At 35.8% G+C, this 21814-nt stretch overlaps 1 protein-coding gene and 1 long non-coding RNA gene across 4 annotated transcripts in view; one reads left to right on the top strand and one right to left on the bottom strand.

Moving 5' to 3' along the window:
* LOC140155317 (protein lin-7 homolog C-like) overlaps positions 1-21814 on the bottom strand; it is a 29659-nt gene that overhangs the window by 5982 nt on the left and 1863 nt on the right. For 2 of the 3 annotated variants that reach the window (XR_011859373.1, XM_072178108.1), the window contains exons 2-6: positions 11937-11978; positions 9276-9424; positions 8539-8748; positions 7703-7866; positions 2410-2452 (exon numbers count right to left, since the gene is read on the bottom strand). Coding sequence is in view for 2 of the 3 variants with exons in the window: in XM_072178108.1 (XP_072034209.1) it covers positions 2443-2452; positions 7703-7866; positions 8539-8748; positions 9276-9424; positions 11937-11978 (575 nt within the window). In the remaining variant the exon portion in view is untranslated. The remainder of the gene's footprint in view (positions 1-2409; positions 2453-7702; positions 7867-8538; positions 8749-9275; positions 9425-11936; positions 11979-21814) is intronic. The other variant, XM_072178109.1, reaches the window with a different exon arrangement.
* Positions 18324-20054, top strand: LOC140154248 (uncharacterized). The gene is made up of 3 exons (XR_011859284.1): positions 18324-18446; positions 19392-19447; positions 19871-20054. It is a non-coding gene; the product is annotated as an uncharacterized lncRNA (long non-coding RNA).

A 21814-nucleotide genomic window follows, 5' to 3' on the forward strand; every position in this document is an offset into this window, starting at 1 on the left:
ATGGAAAAACTTGGGCAAGATTGTACAGGTACCAAGTGGATAAAAATGTAGAAATTATTGGAACACACATAACATGGAAAATATTGAACACAACCAGATGCAAAACATGATTTATCAGGAAGTACATTGGAACTTCATTTTCAGAAAATTGTCAGGACTTTGCATTTAGTTGTAAATGTTTATGTACATGTTTTATATACCGGTATTTTATTTGGAATGGAAAGTATATTTTAATGGCATATTTGGTTCAAAACCATGTTTTGCATTTGATCTCGTCTATAGTCAAGTAAATCATAACTTGTGATAGGAATGAACCAGAGAAGATTTATAGGCGATCCCATGATACTAGTGAAACATCCGGGTACTTGAGAACCAGTCTACTATAAATTTCAATTGAATGAACACAGCTGTTATGGCTGTCAACAGCGTGATGATTCTCTGCGAACACTGTGTGATGAACGCCCGCATGTGCGTAACACGTAAGTGAATCAAACCTTGCCAACTCACTCTTTGATTGGTTTGTATTTTCATTAATGTATCCATGGTTGTGCGTTCGTGTTGTACTTTGAAATATGCGACATACGAAATCGGTCGCATCACATACAGCTGTTGGCAGCTGTATCCATTAAATTGTAATTTTTACTTTAAAAACCGATTTCTTGTACTTCCTCATTCAAACATGGGTCGATAGTAACAAAAAGGAGCTCATTCGAACAGGGTATATTTTGAGAGTTTTGTTTTGGATATATTTTGAGTGTTTGAAAATAATTTCCGTCTTTGGAACGGGAATCAACAGTGAAGAATTGTGTGAAACTCTGTGATTACAAGACTGGTTCTCAAGTACCCGGATGTTTCAGTAGAATCATGGGACTGCTTATAAATCTTCTCAAGGAATGAACACTAATAATGGCAGAGTAAAGGCAAAATAGGGTAACTATAACAGCACTGTTACATACATCTAATATTCTTAGCAAGGTCCTGAAGTATTTACCAACATGCTCACAAATTTAAATACACACATTCACTTGTCTGAAAGGTTTTGATTAGAATCAACATGTAAGAAAAAACATCATTTTGTGCATGGGGGCAACATGCTGGAATGCCTATCCACTAGAATCTTGCTGATATGACCTGAAATTATATTACATTGTGCTAGTTATGACTTGGTACATGTAGCACTTGCATAATAAAATATATCAGTTTATCAATGTGATGCTGTCACAGGTGGCATGTTAGTTATGAATTGGTACATGTAGTACTCTTTATGTTGAAATATATCAGTTTATCAATGTGAAGCTGTCATGTTTAGTAAATTAGCATGTACTCTATTCATTCCATTAACCGCCCAGGATGCTTAAAGAAATCATTTTGAGTGAGCGCTTATTTTTTACATTGTATAGGCCAACAAGACGTAAAAAACCCATAATATTCATCTATCATTATCAGTGTGCCATTGTTTTAGACCATGATTCAGATTTGCATGGGCAGTTAATAAATTAATATCAGTTTGCTTGTTTTTAAGTCACTGGATGGACGCTTATTGGGGCATGGTGGTTAATGGAATGCATACGGTACCTTTTGCTATATGATAGAACTAAAAATAGAACCAATGTTTGATTTGATATGGTTCTTTCAGCAAATCTCACAGATTTCTTGGAAATAGTGGGCTGGATGATAAGGAAGGAGTTTGTGCTATAATACTAAGCTGTTAGTTCAACAGGATTTCACAGCTGCTGAATTACATGCAACATTGAAAGCATACTTGGACACATAACTAAACTATGGATGGATTTAAAACAAAACGATCTTTCGGTTCTTTTTTTGCATGCAATTCATTAAAACTGTTACATTGGTCACACTTGACAAATTTATCCACAAAAGTGTTAATATTGAATATGTGTACAAGAAGATGGCCTGAGTGGCTGGTTAATTTTTATAGAAAAATCACATGGCAGGAAAGTGCCAATTACAGGAATGGTCTATTATGTTGTTCAAATGCAAAAGCACACAAGAAGTTATTGCCAACCAAAAATGGACTATTCCATTTAAAATCCACACTCCCCCTGTGGAAGATTATGTAAATATCTTTCACAAGGGGAGTATGACTTTTAAATAGAATGAACACATTAGGCAGCTCCATTTGTATATCATGCACCCTCTGAGAAAGATTCCACTTGAATCTTCCACAGAGGGAGGGCAAATTTCAAATAGAGCTGCTAACATGTTCATTCCATTTGAAATTCATACTCCCCTGCTGGAAGATATTTCTAAAATCTTCCACAGGGTAGTGTGGATTTTAAATGGAATAACCAAATGCTATACAATTGTTGATAATCAGCCACTACGCCGTCTTCTTGTACATACCATATCAAAGCTTGTTACCAAACCTTCTAATACAAACATACATACATGATTTGTCCAACATTACGGAATGCTGTTAGTCTATGAATAGCTGTGGGTAACACAAACAAGAATCAAATTTCAATGTCATGACATGTGTCATATCCATGTGATGTGCATGTGACAAAACATAGGGTCTAGAAGATACCTGCATGATGCACATGTGATGAGGTCAGTAGGTTCATGGGCTACCCACATGATGTACATATGAAACAAATTATTATGCATGTGAATCAACACGTTAATAACAAGTTAGTTTATGAAACATTTTTGACAATACAAACAGAACTGTAAATACAGAACAGAACATATCTGTGTATAGACCACTTGACATCATTGTTTATCAACAAAGGCGAGGGACTGGTCTATCGATATGCTTGAACGAACCGCTACACTGTTCAATGGCTTTCTTGAACTATATAAAATGTGTTAGCCAATTTAAAATGCACATGCCCTGAGCAAACTACAATGCGTACGCACACTATAGAGCAAAGAACAATGGAAATTGCCATAATTTGTGTGCATACTGCCGGGCAATGACGTCACATGTCAAGTGGTCTATAATAATGTTGCTAGTAGTGATAGACAACATTTAAGCTACATATAATTTGGCTCCCCTCAAGTTCGGTAGTGACGCACACTGTCATCATCCCTATATCTTCGTGTTAAAAATTGCCGTGATAGTACGATGAATCCTCACGTTTTTCAACAACTACGCATGGTGATTTTATTCGAGATAGGCCGTGCAACTCAGGCTAAGCATACAATTTGAGATTTTGGCGCCTGCCACACTGTTTCTATTCTATGTTTTACGATTTTCGCATGATCAATATATGGCTGGCCGTAACCGCCACAACGTGGAGCTGCTACGCGTAGCTTACTTTTCGCTTCGCGGAGCTAAATTGACCAATCATGTTAGATCTTTTCATTACGCGGAGCCAGTGGATGCATCCTCGTTCCAGAGAGAAAACTCTTGCCAAAATTAATGTTTACTATGGGGATTTTAAATGAATCGATTGTAAATAAACCACGACCAGTTGTACAGGATCAATACCATTGTTTGATTAGTGTATAGTCAATGTTACCTTGCATGCATGTGTCATGTGTGTGGCGTGTTTGTTTGTTTGTTTGTTTGTCTACTGTGTCAGGCCAGGATCACTGACACCCACGGTACTGATACTCTCATACTATCACGGTGATCATATTGTTGAATGTTGTTGACTTCAAAATAATCATGATGCAGTCATGTCTACAGTAGAACTCACCACGACCTTTGAAGGACTTAAACCCTATTAAAAGCTATTAAACCAAGATAACACTCAATGAAAGCGGCTCAACTATGTTACATCAGATCTTCTCTGGTTAAATACACACTGCACTTGTGTCTGTTTTACCTGTGCAATGAGCAATGAGCTGGTATTATAGTTTCAGTTGGGTGAACGATTATAAAAGCTTAACGCATAAGGTAAACAATACTGTGGGCTTTTGTTTACGAAATGAGACAATAGTCTGCTTATTGTCAACCAGCGTTCTTGAAAATGAGAAGCTTAATGACTTAACACGGTTTAGAAATAATTTCTTCATATTTTTTGGTACAAAAGTACCAATATTTCCAAACACCTAAATTAGCTAAAAATTTAGGACATGTTGCAAAACTATATTTTCTAGAATTTCAGAGAATACTTTAAATATTGGCGGTTATTTTTTACACAGTAGTGACGTCAACTAGGCAATGGCCTATACTTCTAACATACACTATTTGTAGAGGTCACGCGTCAATGGTGAGCGCACTGAGTATTGTGTATAGGAAAACGGACAGTAACTACAGTACAGTATGTATGGCCTACTACTAGTATATAAAGTAAATCCGAACTGGTTTGCAGTTTGCTGAGGTCGAATTCGCAGGGGACCGCGCATAAGTTATACAAATTAGCTCCGGCGATACACTGCAGATCGCAGAACTGTGTGCATAGTTTACCACCACTCTGCCTAGCTATATAGTTATGTACAATACTGTATGAGTTTCTTATGAGTGCATGTCCATCTTAATAATAAGTCAGTTCGTACTTTTCATAAACTACTTTTTGAATCATAACTTTTGTGACCGAGGATATCTTGCAACTACGTGGCGCTTCGTCTGGCAAATTCTTAATGAATAAATTCGCTTCACGTAATGAGTAAGTCGTACTTAATTAGTCAGTTTTACTCCAGTGATGAAAAACTCTAACATGATCATGATTGGTCAATTTGGCTCCACGGAGCAAAAAGTCAGCTTACGCGTAGCAGCTCCACGTTAATGGCGGTTGCGCCTACCATATCAGTATCCCATATGATATTTCTATTGCAAGAAAATTTTATTTGTTGTCAGGTTTTATCTTAAATACACTAACTGGAAATTAAATACACTAATTAGTGAGGACCGGTATTTTGCTGTGGATATGTTTAACTGCAATTTTGCGGGTAAAAAATTTGAAATCCTGAGTAAAAATTTTGATCATATTCAACTCTTTGAGAAAAAATTGATATAAAAGAATGCATGTAAAATCCAGCTGCAATACAATGTACATTATTGACACACTATCACTCTCTTTATTTACGGCAATAATAGAATATCGATTTCAATCGAATTGAATACGATGCTCAGTTTTGAGTTTGTAGTTGACTACTAAGCGACCTAAGCGATCGATTGCTAGCCAATCAGATAGAACTCCTTTTCTTGCGTTCGGTGAAATACCAGTCGCCCGTCGCTCACCAACGGAGTATTAAATTTATATTTATCGAATAGGAAGTCGACACTGTGTGACGTCAATGCTTTTTCGCGGTTGCGCCACAAGCATGCCAACTTTATGTGCATGATTTGAACTGCAGTAAGCGAAATATGCACATACATCACTACCGAACTTGAGGTGAACCAAATTATAGTCAAAGTCCTTAAAAGGGCTTCACCAATATGCTTGCCAACTGAGCAAGGTTTTTGTTGATGCTGTCTTATTCGTAAAGTACACAGTTAACAAGTGCTTCTCAAAAACTCGCTCTATTCACCACATACATTCCTCACTTGTTATCAAGCCAACATTTCATGACAAATTGAATTAATTGTGGAATATAATAGTGCTCATATTTGTGACACGATCTGTTACATGGAGGTCAAAGGCAGCAAATTTGAAATTGAGATAGAGACAAAAATATGGAAGAAAAAATGATAAAATACACAAGAAAATAGACATCAAAAAACTTCATAACGTTAGACCAAGTATGTTAGAACCTCAGTATATGAGACTAATGTTTGTGTAAGGTAATAATTATAATAACCCAATTTTCACAAATGCCTCCTTTGGCCTTCATGGACCAGATTTCTTTCAAGAATTGACTGTTTAAGTATAACCAAACATTAGAAAATGAAGAAAATGTTGGCCCTCTGCTGACTGAGCAAGCTTTTGGAATATGGAAAAGCTGTATGTGTTGAGACAGTTAACATGTGATTATGTCATTAAATGGCTAAGTATGTATAACTGCAGTACTTTCTCCCCTTGGGTCCTATCCAATTGCAGGAGCTAAAGGATGACATATGAAGTGCCTTTCAGCGCAAAAAAAAGTTTTACTGGCAGTCAGCATTTTTAAGAGGCTAAATTGACCCTAAAATATCACTGAAAGCTTGAAAATCTTGTCAAAATTTACATTGATTTTTTGCACACAATTTTGAAAATGTGATTTACATAATTTCAACAAATATTTTTTTTAAATCTCCCAAAATGCATCTGAATTGGTCAGGCCTGCGTTTTTTTACCATCGCCTTAGCATGCTTATTAGGAATGTATCAAACTTCTATAGCCATTTGCAGCTTTCTCAAGTTTACACACAAAACCCACTGGATGGATGCAGGAAACACACACATACGGTACCAGATAGAAAGCAATTCAGTGATAACTACCTGCCGATTGGCCAAAATGAATACTGTGTCCAATTTTGAACCATTCAAGGAGGATATTAATAAGATCATATGCAAATGCAAGTTTGACAATCAAAAGTTTAAAGCCTAGTTATAATTGGCAATTGAAATTCATGAGCATTTCAAGTTATCAACCAATCAGAAATGCTGTTAGATGGCCAGTAGTGTCCAGGGGGTTAACATTTCTGGAGTATTTCCAAAATTCCCTCAAGTGGAGTAAAAATACATTGATACGGTTTGCACCTACGTATCATTTACAGCATAAATACCAATCCAGTTGTGTTGTTGAACTTGCTATCATTTTTATCTACATAAAAGTATAGGCCAACATGTTGTAGAGAATTTGGTTTGATTTTGAAAAGCAAACATTAAACTGTAGAATCCTGCTATACATGTAGTCAAGAGAAACATTAACTGTCATTATTATATTACTCAACAAACAACAAAAGCCAGAAATAAAGTCAAACATCCTGCATAATTAACTCAATTGTGTTGAACAAATTAAAACAAATGTTTTCTGATAAATAAATGCATGATATGCAACAAGTGCAGCCAGCAAGTGTTTTGCTTCAAAGTCGTCATTGTAATTATTTTACCTGCCAGCAACTTTTCATCATTTCCTGGAATAAAACTTTCCTTGATAATACCAGTCTGACCTGGGAACAAAGGAACATTTCCTCATGTTACAGGCATCACCTCAGAAGCTTTTGTGTCTTGAATTCCACACCCACACACCTCACCGACAACCATGGACCTGTATTGTGTGAGTGGTTGTTAACAGTGACCCCTCACCCCAGTGGACCCACTCACAAAGACATATCATAATCCAAACATGGACCTGGTATTACACTTTCGATTGAGGACCCCTAGTCCATATGCAAAGTTATGCTGTATAGCACCCTCTGCCGCTGTCTTACAACCGTGGACGTCCACGGTTCGCTATGTGTGGTTTTTCACTATGTTTGTATGTCTGTACTTTATTTTGAGACAATGAAAATTTGAAAAACTCAAGTGTGCTTTTGGACTATTTTCCTTATAATCAGCAATAATTTTTTTTTTCCAGAAAGCCTTCACATAAGAAACTTTCAAATGTAACACAACACATTTACTTTGATAAATATGCATTGATCATCATTTTTCTCAGAAAGTCTTGATGTACGTGTACGGTAGCTTTCGATGTAACCCATCACATTTTACTTTGATAAATATGCGTTGTCAACACCTTTAATTGCAGACAAGAAAAAGCATAGTATTTTGTACAACAATACATGACTGGCAACAACCCACAAATGACATTTGACCCCCAGTAAGTACCCTAAGATTATACTTAGGCTGTGACAGTTGATTTCTTACCATTCAGGAGTCATTTGTTGGCGTCTTCTTGCCGCTCTCTGTCTGTCAAAACGTGCCTCCATTTCTTCTAGCACCTTTGGGGTGTATCTCACAACTAGTTTCACCTTATCCTTGGCTGATTTTAGAAGGTCTACTGCTTTTTCATGTTGTTCTCCTTCTACTGACTAAGAATGACAAAAATTATTTGATTAAAATCATTCGACAGGACATAATGAATAGGGAATAGAAAAAGCCTGTTTCACGGGTGGACATGTTTTTCAAGTAGGTTCGGTCAGTCTGGATTTTTGTTTTCCTAATTTATTTATTTTTTCTCCAGAGGCTAAAATGACCTTAAAATATCAGCGAAAGCTACTGGCCAAAATTTGATAATTTTTTGCAAATGTATTTTGAAAATATTCTGAATTTTTCAGTCAAAATCAATCAATTTTGGCTAAAACACAGCTGATTTTAAATGATCATCAATTTTAAACACAAACTCTAGGTTGGTGTGGCCCATAAAACTGTTTGTTTTGTTCATAACCTTACATACATTTTGAAAAAATATGTGGATGGACCTCTACCATCTGCTTAAAGTTCACACTTTAAAATGTTTGTATTTTTAACAGAACATTCAAACTTGTACTGCTTGGATAAAAAACTCTTGGTTCTTTTTCTTGACGTTAATTTTTATTGCTGGCCTTCTATCACATTTTTACAACTGTCTCATGGCAAAAAAATCTACCATCAAACTTGTTTTTTTCATAGAGCACTCCAGTTAGAAGTAAAATCCTATCTTTTTTTTTTCTAGCACTACTTTCCTACAATCTACCGGTTTGAATTTTCACTTCCATACTTACGATTCCATTTACTGATAAAAGTTGATCACCACGTTTGAGCCCACCATGCCGATGTGCTACACCACCAGGAATAATACGAGAGATATAAATGGGTGAATTTTGTTCTCGTCCACCCATCACATTGAAACCAAGTCCTTCATCTGTTTTAGGAAGCTCTACAACTCTGGGATGAGCATGACCCTCACTGGCAGCAAAGGCAGCTACTGTGGCCTAGTAATGATAAAATCAAAATAAACTTGGATGTCTCAGTATCATCACTTTACTGTAAGCAACAGGCTTAGGAAAACAGCACAGAAACATAATATGCAAAATTTCCTACGCTATGCTCGCATTATAACGTATCTAGAGACCAATTAAGGTTTGCAAATTAGTTTACCAAAATTTGGCACGTGCAATGGTGAGGAGGGGGTAAAGATATTTTGGCAGGCCAAGAGGGGACAACTTTTTGGCATGCTATAAAAGAAAGGGGAAAAGGTTTTTTTGGCATGCTGGGGGGGTAAGCATATTTCAAAATCCCCCCCCCCCTAACAGATAATTATTGCACACACACTTATTAGGCCCACATTGATTTGTGAAGGAGTACTTTAGCATCTTTATCACTGTATTTGACTCATAGTCATAGGCAACCTCAAACCTACAAAATTAAATCATTATAAACCTGTATGATAACACCATCTCTACAAATAAAAGTCCAGCCTGACATCTGTGAATTAAATGTATCATGTAAATACTCTTACCTTTGCTGTTGCATTAGCTCTAACTTCTGGATCACCCTGTATATCAACTGTCTCATGTACATGCTCGTAAACCTCTCTAACAGCATTGAAAAAGTCACTCTCTAGAACCTTCTGCAATGCTAGTAACTTCTGTGATGGTATGTCACGATCTAATGTACAAAGCACACGTATAGCAGAAAAATTGAGCTTTCTGGGGGTAATGATATGGACTCTTGGGTATACTTAATCATAAATAATTGCAACACCATGAAATTGAGTTTTGTGATTCTTGACCTGAGTGTATTTCAATTTCAAGGGGAAAATTAATTGACACAGCTACTCTGAATTACAGAGCCCATTATGATGATTAGCCGACTGTACTAGTCGCTATTTGAGTATTAGTTTTCAACTACTTAGGAGTGAAATATTCACCCACATCATGAGTTATATCATATCGCTCATTGTTGTATTAATGCAACTTTTGTCTGCTAATGCACACAGCCTAAGAATACTTGGTGGTTTCTGTGATGTGTATGATACTACATCTGCTACTAAATATGGTACAAGGTATGAATGGGGTTCCCATCAAACAAGTCAACCAGGAACTAAAGTTTTGCATGTAACCAGAGGTTATTGTTGGAATCTGTTTACAAATGCACGTGGATTCTGCTATCAAAAACTTGTGGTATCTACGCTGAATGATCTTGAAGAATACTACTACAAGATACTTGGCAGCAAACTGGTTGTATGGGATGCACCCAGTCAGGTTATTGATACGACTCGATTTGTTTATGGTCAACAATCTGCTGGTAGTGATGAGCTGGAAGTCATAGTTTTCTCTGGTGAGTCTTGGTCCCCTGGTAACAATGCCATGGGCTATGCATACCATCATCTCATCGTGAAAAATTCTAGCAGTAGAGCTCCAGTAACTGATGTACTTTCTATTCAGAATGTAAAAGCTGATGGAGAAGAAGTCACCATGTCTGAACAATTTCTTGGAACTCTTCGTTTTGAGCGAAACACTGTCAGTGAATTTAAATGTTGGACATTAGATTGGCGTGAAAATACCAAATGCTACTTGTATCTTTGGAGAGCTGAAACGCGACTTGTAACCTACTCATTTCAACATAATGATAAAGCGATTCGTCGGGCGACTACAAATAAAGCTCTTCTTCTTGAAAATCACGGTTCTGGGCTCACTACAATTGACTTTCCACAAATTGGAACTTCTGAACAGATAACGACAAATTCTACTGCTCATTTTGGTTCTGCTTTTGACTTTGCTATTGATGATTCAATCGTAATCGAACTTGATGCTTATGGTACGAGCTCTTCAGTTGATTTTGTTACCCATTTTGAATTCCCCAATACAGCTGAAATTGATGATACTGTGGTAAATTCTCAGACTCAGGCAATCACTTGGCCATCCACCTGCGATCCTGGCTTCCGAATTACTTACAACGTGACCGAATATTATGAGGAACAGCGGATACCAGTTGATTTTGTGTTTGACAGAGCTGGCGGCAGGTGGACAGAAACTAAGAATGCTGAAGTAACACTCCGATGGATAGAAATCAGTGAAAATGACTGTTGCCTTTACTCTGATGCCAACGATGCATGTGGTACCAACAGACTGCCAATGTGTTAAGATTATGCACAAATACGCAGCTGTTAGAAACAAACACTATATTTTACCTAATTAGTGTCTGATGAGAACTTTTCTAGCATACACCTATATATAAGTGCCCCCTTTTAAAAAACACACATAACATGAAATTTGCCAAAACGTGTATTATTACAACACGCATGACATTTTCCCTATTTAAATAGGAATTCCTACTTTTTTATAGCAAATATAAATATGTTTTAATTTATATTCAGCCTGATTTTGGGCTTTTTAGCTTGGTTGATAAAAATAGAATGGCCATTTATTTGAAGGAGCTTAAGGGATCTGGAATGAGCATTTTGACAGTATTTTTTGTGGGACATGCGAGCACATCAGACATATCGAATTGCATTCTGAATCTGAAGAATGTCTTTCTGATATCAAATAATTTTCATTTTTGAAATTCACGATATAATACAAATTTTATGACAAATTATTAACATTTGATATTTTTCACATTTTTGATATATAACAGTCCTCGAAATTAATTTTATAAATCTAATGATATATTCTTAAAGTGTATGTAGCTGGGAGGAAAAGCCGACGATCAATTGAAAAATTTGACCTTTCATATTGAAGATATGGATTTTTCCCCCAAAAGACAAATTTTTATTGGTGTTTTGGGAAAAAAAATCCTTATCTTCAATACGAAGGGTCAAAATTTTCAATTGATCATCGGCTTTTCATCCCACCTACATACAAAAACATGTACACTTTAAGTATAAATCGTCAGATTTATAAAGTTTACTTTGAGTAATGTTAAATATCAAAATATCAATTTTAATCATTTGCCATAAAATGTGTATTACATTGCTAATTTCAAAAATGAAAATTATTTGATATCAGAAGGACATTCTTCGTATTCAGAATGCAATTTGATATGTCTGATGTGCTCTAATGTCCCACAATAAATACTGTCCAAACGCTCATACCCCAGCCCTTAATTAGCTGAGAGAATACAAGAGGTGAAAATACCATGAGATGAAACTATCCTTCTTTAATATTTCTCTACTTACTTTGCTGTAAGTGTTGAAGCAGCTCTACAGCTCTTGACACATCTGAAATGAAAAAAAAATGAATGAGATTCATTCTAAAACACATGGCTCGAAAAAGTGGGGAATTTGGGAAGCTCATTCCCAGGAAATGTTGGTGTTTGGAGGAAACTCTGGTTTTGGAGGACATTCTTGTATTTGGAGGAAATTGTGTATTTTTGTATATAAAAACATGCTATAAATTGTGGGAAATTTAACTTGCTGCCCGGGAAATTAACATTTTTTCGAGCCCTGCTAAAACACTTGAGAATGTTTCTTCAAACTTATTGGTTCTTACCTGTGTGATATGACACGATATCACACGGGTCAGCGTGTGTGCATGGATGCGATACGCGTACTCACTATTTGACGAATTGGAGGCGCATATATAGTAACAACGGGACTGATTGATTTTACGCCCTAGGTATAATTCCTTGCAAAATGAAGGATTTAATTTGGTTAAAATTTGTAATACTTATGATATTTTTATTTGAATTGAAGTAAGTGTTTGAGAATGAGATTAAAGGTACTGTTTTTAGCCACTGCATCCTGCATCTACATGTATCGTCTCATATAACACGGGCGACATCTTTATTTTAAAAGTAAAACAACTCGGCTTCGCTTTGTTGCTTTACTTAAAATAATGATGTCGCCCGTGTTATATGAGACGATAGATGCACTCCATCGGCTAAAAACAATACCTTTATCTCTAATTATGCCTTACACCAAGCATTGTAATTATTTCTTACCTCAAATGTTAAAATAGGTCAAAAGTCTCATTTTCTGGACAATTTAGTTAATTGGGCATAGCCTTTAAGCCAGAATAAAGAAACCAAGTAAAGTTTACCGTTTTCTAAAAATCCATTTTCCGTGTTGTAATCTGTGTTGTAAAATTTGTAAATTTGTGTTTCATGAATAAAGCTCTTATAAACAATGATAAAGTCGCAATAAAGTGTATAGTATCTGGTGTTTATCATTCTGTCAGTCGATGTTTGATGTCCCTGTTGAATTTAACTCCATGAGAACTACCTGCCGATTGGCCAAGAGGTGTCATAATGTTTGTTTTGATAAAACAATACAAATATTCAAATAAGGATAGGATTGCACAATCTAGGATGTTTACTTACCGGTACCTATATAATGCATCAAACAGGGTCTTAGGCAGGATTTGAAGGTTTGGGTTTTAAATTCTAAAAAATTGGGTGTGTAAATTTAAGATTTGTGTACAAAGTATAGGCCATGTGGGCAAAAACTGGGTGTGTATTTACAAATTTGGGTGTATAAAACACGGCTGGCTGCCTAAGCCCTTTGCATCAAAATAGGTTGAAGTCAATAGGCTTCAATGGCACTTAACCTATTTTGCTGTGTTACCTAGAGGTAATGGAACGGTAATGGAATGGTTTTTAAACACAATTTAAGCAAATTTGAAATTCACATTCTGCGCTCATGATTTGCACTTCATGCACATGCTCCGCGTTTACTAAAACTTTACGCAACTTTTTTTAACATACCCATTTCACTCAATCCTGGCTAAGACCTTGGTGAAACCACTGAAAATTGGGTGTCATTGAGAGTGAAAAATAATATTCTGAGCAAAAATGACAAAAAATTGTGAAAATGTCCAAATTTTGACACCTAAATTGTTCAATTTCTACAAAATGTGCGTACGTGTTTGCCGACAAACGAGGACACACACAATATTTTTCACCCTAAACTGTGGACCTACTTCCAACCGAGGACTGTCCTCGGTCTCAAACTGCTGCAAGACCTCAAATGCATGCTAGATGCTTTAAACGCTATTTGCCTGAAACCGAGACCAAAGCGTGTAAAAACTACCGTCCGCAGGGTGATGGCTAAAATTCCGTTTCAGTATTATACACCAAAAAATCCGCCATTTTAGTCCACGGTTAGGCGATGAAAACATCATACACAGGTCCTCGGTTAGATAGCAAAACACAATGTCCACGTTTGGAGGCAAACACAGACAGACAGGGGGGGTGTGTGTGTGTGTGTGAAGCGTGCAAAAATGTGCAGATTTGGTGTTAAGGCTGTATAAATTTAATGTTTTGGTTCTCTTCCCCTCCCTCAATTTCTGGGATTTGTCAGACTTTTTTTATAGATTTTTCAAAATTATTTTAGACTTTGGAATATTTTAAGAAAACTTTATGTATTATAAATAAGTTTATTAGAGAACATGGATCACTTCTAAGACTTTTTGTGTTGCTCAAGGGGGTTTATCCCTCAGAATCTCACGTTAAACTAGAAACGGTATGGTTTTCGACACGCTGTATCGAACGGGATACCCCTACCATGGGGCATTTAAATTCATAAAGATTTTATAACAGCTAAATGCCAAACTGTATGAGTGGTAAACAAACACACCCTATACCACTTCCAGTTCACAAGTTCTTTGAAAGTTTCTGTAGTATAATTAGAAATGCCTATTTCAGCCTATTTACAAGTTGACCTCAAATGACCTTTTACCTCAGTACATGTATATGACCTTTAATCACCACCAATAGATGAGGGTTCCCAAAGTGTAGCTACATGTATGACCCAAGTTAAGTTTTGTTGGAATAGGATTCAAACTGTTCATATGATACAAAATTTACAAGTTGACCTTTTGTAGCAATTTCATTTCAATTACGGTACTGCCATGACTGCATAACAACTTGTGGATTATAAATAGTTTGATTCAGAGTGAGTGCTTGTGTAATGTGTATAGTGGGATTAATGACAAATCCGCAGCTAAATTGAGATAGTACTACATTGTACAGTTAAATTTTAAGGGGGTACTACACCCCTGCCCAATTTTGTGCCTATTTTTGCATTTTTCTCAAAAAAATCAATAACTATTTGCCTTGAGTTGCTGAATTTTTAGTGCAGTAGTTGTAGTCCTTGCCCCTATAATATACCTATGTTAGCCTACTTATCACCAATGCGCTATAATTTTTGAGAAAAATGCAAAAATAGGCACAAAATTGGTCAGGGGTGTAGTACCCCCTTAAGTTCTTTGCAAACTTAAAATAGGGTAGTGTCAATAATCAAAATGACATAACCGATATTCGATCAATATACATACATGTATGGCTCAAAATAAGCTAAGGTGTCATAAAAGTGTAACACACAATTATTTTTCCAGCTCTTTTCTTTTGGTCTCCAACCAGGTTTAAATTATAGTATGCACATATATCGTTCATAATACACTAAAAGAAAGATAAGTTATAGACCATTTACTTCACAAATTTAATTTTCTAGCCCTTGCATGACGTTATATTTGACAGACACAATTTTGATGATTTTCTGCAATCAAATAAAAATTTATAAAGTATTACATAAGGTATTTTGTGGTTATTTAGGTGTAGGACTTACAGCAACTGATTGTGGAAAAAAATGTGTCCAAATATTACAATAAGGAGGATAAATTGTTATAAATAAAATATGTGTGTCTGCCAAGCCATAACATACGCAAGATGTCTGTCAAATGTAACATACAGAATAATAATTTGGCAAAAACAGTAGTTCAAGATGGGAAATTGAATAAAGATCACATGCAGTTTATAAATCACATGTTTTAAAACACTTTTATAAACTCTAAACTATCATCATAATGTGAACATCAAGTGATTTTTAATTTTTTAAACGTATTGCATATGTTACTTTTGACATACACATACAAATCTTGCGTATGTTACTTGCGTACAAATGTTTGACAGACAACACTTAACAATGGATTGTGTCATCAAAAAGCTTCTCCTCACAAAGTGATAGTGCCACAAAGCTAGGTGGAGCTAAATGCTATGTCATGTAGCATAATTAGCTGTATCACCCTAGTTTAGCAGGAATTACAGCACCGTCTTGCGTATGTTACTATTTGACAGACATTTCAAGAAAAATTTTAAAATTGTTATATGTTCAAAAAAGATGGCAGCCACTTACAAATTGATTATAATATGGAGAAATGAAGTTATTTACAATAGATTTACCCTTTAGTTTATGCTTCAAGTCTTTGTTTATAAAAAAACTGAGGGACTTCAAAATCAATCAAATGTTTGACAGACAATAGTAACATACGCAAGGCAAACTTATCCTTTTTTTGATCTGTTAACTTATAATTCATAATGCCTCTTTCTGTTTTTTTGATTGGTTTACTGCACCATTTTGGGAAACAGGTCACATGAATTTCTATAAGGATCCATAAAAAACATTAAAAGCTGTTGAAAAAAGGCGTCTCTTGGCATGTTACAAATAAAAGTGTAAAAATAGGCATTTTTACAGCTATTTTTTATTATTTTTATTATTTAGAGTGAAAGGATTGTACTTAAATTGTGTATGCTATGTCTTTACTACCTAAACTTGCCACTAAACTAGCAAAATTTCTATAATTATTATTTTTAAAAAAAGATGTCAAAATATATGGCTATAATATGACACCTTAGCATATTTTGAGCCGTATACAAGTAAACGAATAGTCATAATGAGGAACACCCCACATTCGCGTCCTTTATCAGATGGGTATCCATCATGCTACGGTGGAGATTGTTTACGTACATTTCCATGACAGTGAGTGTGTTCCACACAAATTCAATGGAGGCTGTTCACAAACTGTTCAGCTTCGTCGTGTCAAAGTGGCTCCTTTATCATGCTTTGCGGACTATACTTATTGGGGACCATCACAATCTTCCGCGGACTTCCGCTAGATACCCACACATCTTGACCAAAAACATCAGGTTGATGCTGTCATAATGGATTTTGAAAAGGCCTTTGACAAGTTGCCACACCAGCGTTTGCTAATGAAAATGGAAAGTTATGGCATACCGGGGAAAACATTAAACTGTTCTAGAGCATTTTGACACAAAGGAAACAATGTGTGGTAATTGAGTGGGTGGATGTGAAATCCAGCATCCCCTAGGGGACAGTAACTGGCCTAATGGATTTCCTTATTTTTACAAATGACCTGCCACAATATTTAACATCAAGTATAAAACTTTTTGCAGATGATTGCATCGTACATGTATACAGACAGATCACCAGTCCAGAGGATGCTGGTAAATTATAGAAAGATTTAGATGCTCTCTCTACATGGCAAACAAAATGGTACCGTATATGAATTTCAATGCCAAAAAATGCTTTGTGTTTAAAAAATCACACATGCTCGCAACACATCAAACTACAAATATTCCCATCGGGTGGTCATGTGACCGGAGGATTGTAAACACTACGCTGAATGAAGACGCTGTGATGGTGTTGCAAGCTACGTCGCTGCTAACCAAGACTCCGAAAAAGGTAACTTTTTAAGCAAATGTCAAGAATGACCGAGTCCAATATCAGTATCCATGCTGCTACAAATATTCCCTAAACAACACAATTCTGGCTGCGACAAATGAGTATCCTTACTTAGGAGTTCAACTTACATCAAAATTAACCTGGAACTTGCAAATCAATATCTGTATCTGTGTGGATACTGCACAACGCTCCGTGCGGAACAAGACAATATTAGTATGGTATCAAAGGCAAATAAAACTCTGGTACTCCTGCTCAAAACAAATTAAGAACCTGGCATATAAATCTGTAGTACGACCACGTCTAGAGTATTGTGGGTCAGTTTGGGATCCACATACTAAAGAACTCACACAAAAGATAGAAGCAGTGCAAGATTTGTATACAGCGACTACGAAAGGCTGAGTAGCGCAACATCCATGAAAGAAAGCCTAGACTGGGATCTGTTAGAAACTCGCAGGAAAGCTACAGAGTCACCATCTTCCATCAAGCGCTAACAGATCACCTCACCATTCCACTGGAAAACATTGTGCACCCAGTCCAACGCTCATCCAGACATAGCAAATTCATACAAATACAAACATCAAGAATTGCCTGAATTTATACCACGTACCACTGTGGCACTGTTGACAATACCTCCAACTATAACATCTATTCTGGATAAGAAAAAGTTTAAAGAAGCAGTATTACAGCATTACACAGAAAAAAAAAGCAACCAACAACTAAGAATAGGGATTTCCCAAGGTGATCATGTGACCATTGGCCAACAGCATCATCGCCCGTGTTAGCCACGCACGCAGCATAAATGGTCATGGAATTTTTAGTACTCATTTTTTTCAAACTCGAACATAATTTTTATTAATAAACAAAACAATTCAATCCTTGTACGATCGAAATAAATACATATTTAGTGTTATTTGTGTGAAGTAAGAAAATTATTTGGTGTATATTTAAAAGCGATAAATCGCGAGTTGAATGCCGCCAGGTGAGATCAAAATTTTGCGTTAAAGTAGTCAACACGTTGAAAGCGGCAGTTACGGCACCTATTTACGAGTCAGAGCATGGTGGCCATGAATGACATGTCATGTTGGAGGCTAAATCGCTTCTCGTCCATTGGTCCAGGGGTTCCAATGACAAGCCTATCGTTTAGCTGACATTCACAGCTATCCTACAAAATTTCCCGGGATCGATTTGAGCAGGTATAAGCCGTTCTAGGTGAGTTTTAAATGTTCACAATTTAATTTGAACCTCTAAATATTTTTCATTTTTTCTCGGATAATTTATACAAGTAGTTGGGTTTATTGTGCATATATTTGCGAAGTATCATGATCTGAAGGGCTGTAATAATGCAGCGAAATTGATTTTACTACCCCTACCTCTTACCCGCTCTACCACGCGAAGCCTGGCATGACGGAAATCCCGTGCTAGGCTATGCGCAATGAGTGCACTGCACAGCGAGTTACAGGCACCGCTTGCGCTATGTGCAGGGTCAACCATGTCAACACGTGCGCACATATCTGAATGTCGCATAGCCGGATTTAGACCGAAGTTTGCACTAGTTAACGAGCTTATTTTACCTTACCAGTGAATTTGGTAAATGTCCAATTACATAACATTATAGTGAGTGTAGAGATTTGTTGAACTGGCCCATATTTTTGTGATTTTAAAGGTCTAAAAGTGGTCGATGTCTCCCCGGTTTGAGGGTTTATTTGGCTTACTGCGTGCGGCCATCTTGCCGTCGTCAGCAATGTTACAGTGTTGCCACATTACGCACTGCATTTTCCGTCGTCACCATTGTCACATGGTTTGTCTCGCTATGCTGTCGTGTTGTATTCCAAAATGCAAATCAGTCGACGCACCAATTGGGCGTGATACGAGAGAATTTAGTAGCAAATACGCTGCAGACGGGGTATTCCCAGGGTAGAGATTTAAATAATTTCCCTCAGAAAACAGGCAGTTTTTCATGGGTTCTTTACTGTAAATAAATTTTAAAAATTCGAAACAATTTATAGTAAGAAATTGTATTATTTTCTGATATTATTAAATTGACTCAATTTCCATTCGTGAACAAAGCATGTTATATTTTCATTATTATTTTGCTAATTCTAAATATTTAATTATCGTATTTATTTTCTGTAATTTCTTTCTTTTTTTTTACAGGAGAAACGATCATCTCCCAAAATTAAACTTCTGGATTGGATTTGTGGATAAATATTGTGAGTATCAAGTTCCATTTTCCTTGAACGTTTTGATTTTTTTTATTGACTACCAATTGCTTAAAGTTTCAACTTGAGACCTTTTTTATATTTTTATTTCACTTTTTTGAGGGGGGTGGTGGGGGGGGCTCTTTTATAAGTGGATTGGAGGGGAAGGGAGGTGTAATGCAGTGATTAAAAATGAATTGATTATAATATGTATTAGGAAAAGAAGGAAAAGAAGAAAAATACCAGGAAAGATATACCGTATGTGGTACATTATTTACGTACTTTTTAAGAAAACACATTACAAAGTTTATTTGATACAAGAACACAAATTAAATAAAGAAATTTAAGAGCATATCTTTTAATCGAAAAGCTCTTATAACATGACATGATGATGTATTTACACCATTATTTTGTTTGTTTCCTTTAAATTTACAGAGAAATAAGTGAAGAGGAACATGTTTAGCCTCCTGATGGGTTACCTGAAAATGACTGTATTGAAGAATTGAACTCTGAAGTTGATGATTGTATGTGTTTGCCTTCATGATGCAAGGGTGCTGAATTCGGAAGCCATGCTAACAATATTGACCAAATATATGCAAATTAGCAGTAAATTAAGCAAAACTTAGTGGAATAAGTAACAATGGTGCTTATAAATCAAATAAATATTCTCAACAAAAATAATTACAATGCATAAGAAGTCAATTATTACTGATTAATCATCAAAATTGTGAAAAAACGGAGGTTAAAATGACTCATTAATTGGAATAAGTGGGTAGAATATGCAAATTAGAAGCAATTATGCGAAAAAAAAGTTGATATTCAGACCTACTTTTAACCCCCATGATAAAAGTAAGTCTCCCACATGCAAAATCTAAATTTGAACATCAAATTATGCAACATAACTGATGAAATGTGGCTTTTTAAGCCTCGGAATATGTCAAAAATTGACCAAAATTGGTCAAAAATATGCAAATTAGCGGTAAATTATGCAAATTATGATATTTGCGCAACAAGTTTTGGCATCTGGGAAACAACTGAAACTTTACAGCTGATTATTAACTGCCTTTTGCAGCTTTTTCTCCTTCCAAATTGATAAAACATACAGTTTTTCTAATCATTTACAGTGTTTTATATGCTTTAAATGGTGCCATTGTTAGGGGTACTACACCTGTGGTAAATTTGTGACTATTTTTGCAAAAATAAAAAAAAATAATAATACACTGGTAACAAAAGTTATGTATATTATTGGGGCAAGGAATCCAATTATTACACTGAAATTTCAGTGACTCAAGACAAGCGGTTCAGTATATATGATAGGAAATGTGGTACATCCTAGCGGTACCTCATTTCTTATCATTAATAACGAACCGCTTGTCTTGGGTCACTGAAATTCCATTATAGAAACTGGATTCCTTGCCCTATAATATACATAACTTTTGTTACCAGTGTGTTATTAGTTTTTGAGAAAATGCAAAATAGACACAAATTTATCGAGGGGTGTAGTACCCCTTAAGGGTTCATACCACTAAATCCGGCGTGTGAAGCGGTTTCCGTAAAAGTTTATCACGACTATAGTCCCAACTTTGCATAAAAATGTGCAAAATCGGTACAATATTAACAATTTTAGTGTTGCAAATCGTGTTTTGCTAGAACTTGTGAATGTGATCTCCACTAATTTGAACAGAAAACGCGAAAATTTGAGTGATGTTTACGATGATGAGCGCATGAACACACGAGGTCAAAATGCGGTTAGCAGTCAGAGGCGTAAACACGGAAAATCGGGTCTTTTATATAGCGCTATTTTCTCAAAAAGTAGACCTAAAATATGGTGTCATTTTCAGATATGTTATGCAGAATTTTGTTCTGATTAAAATGATATCAAATATATATTTCAAAGTAAGACGTAACTCGACTTATAGCCTAAAAACGTGACCCCTGTTTTGCACGTAAAGTCTATGGAAAGCTATTTGGTGGCATGTACCCTTTAAGGAGCAATTCCACGCGTTTTCGCGTCTTTATCTATTTAAAATGCACACGAAGAAAAGAGGAGGACATCAACAAGCTGCGTTCATGGACGCCGCCAGGTTTTTCGCTGTATAATGCGTTTGCTTGAATAGGCCTGCTTTTATTTCCAATTTAATAAAAGTTCCGATTTTGGTAGAAGTTTGAAACCTTTTGATATGAATAAAGAAGAGTTTCAAAATATTGCACATATTTTTTATTGGTGTTTAACTTACAAAGAAGTTTGTCAATTTCATTGTTATTTTTAACCAATTTTTTGTCATTTAAACTCAAGTTTTGGCCTTCAATTTTAATAAAATTACATAAAATATTAGATTTAAGATATTTAAGTTTCTAGTTTGCTTTATTTATACCACT

The sequence above is a fragment of the Amphiura filiformis genome, chromosome 6 (assembly GCF_039555335.1).
Source record: "Amphiura filiformis chromosome 6, Afil_fr2py, whole genome shotgun sequence".
Lineage (NCBI taxonomy): Eukaryota > Metazoa > Echinodermata > Ophiuroidea > Amphilepidida > Amphiuridae > Amphiura > Amphiura filiformis.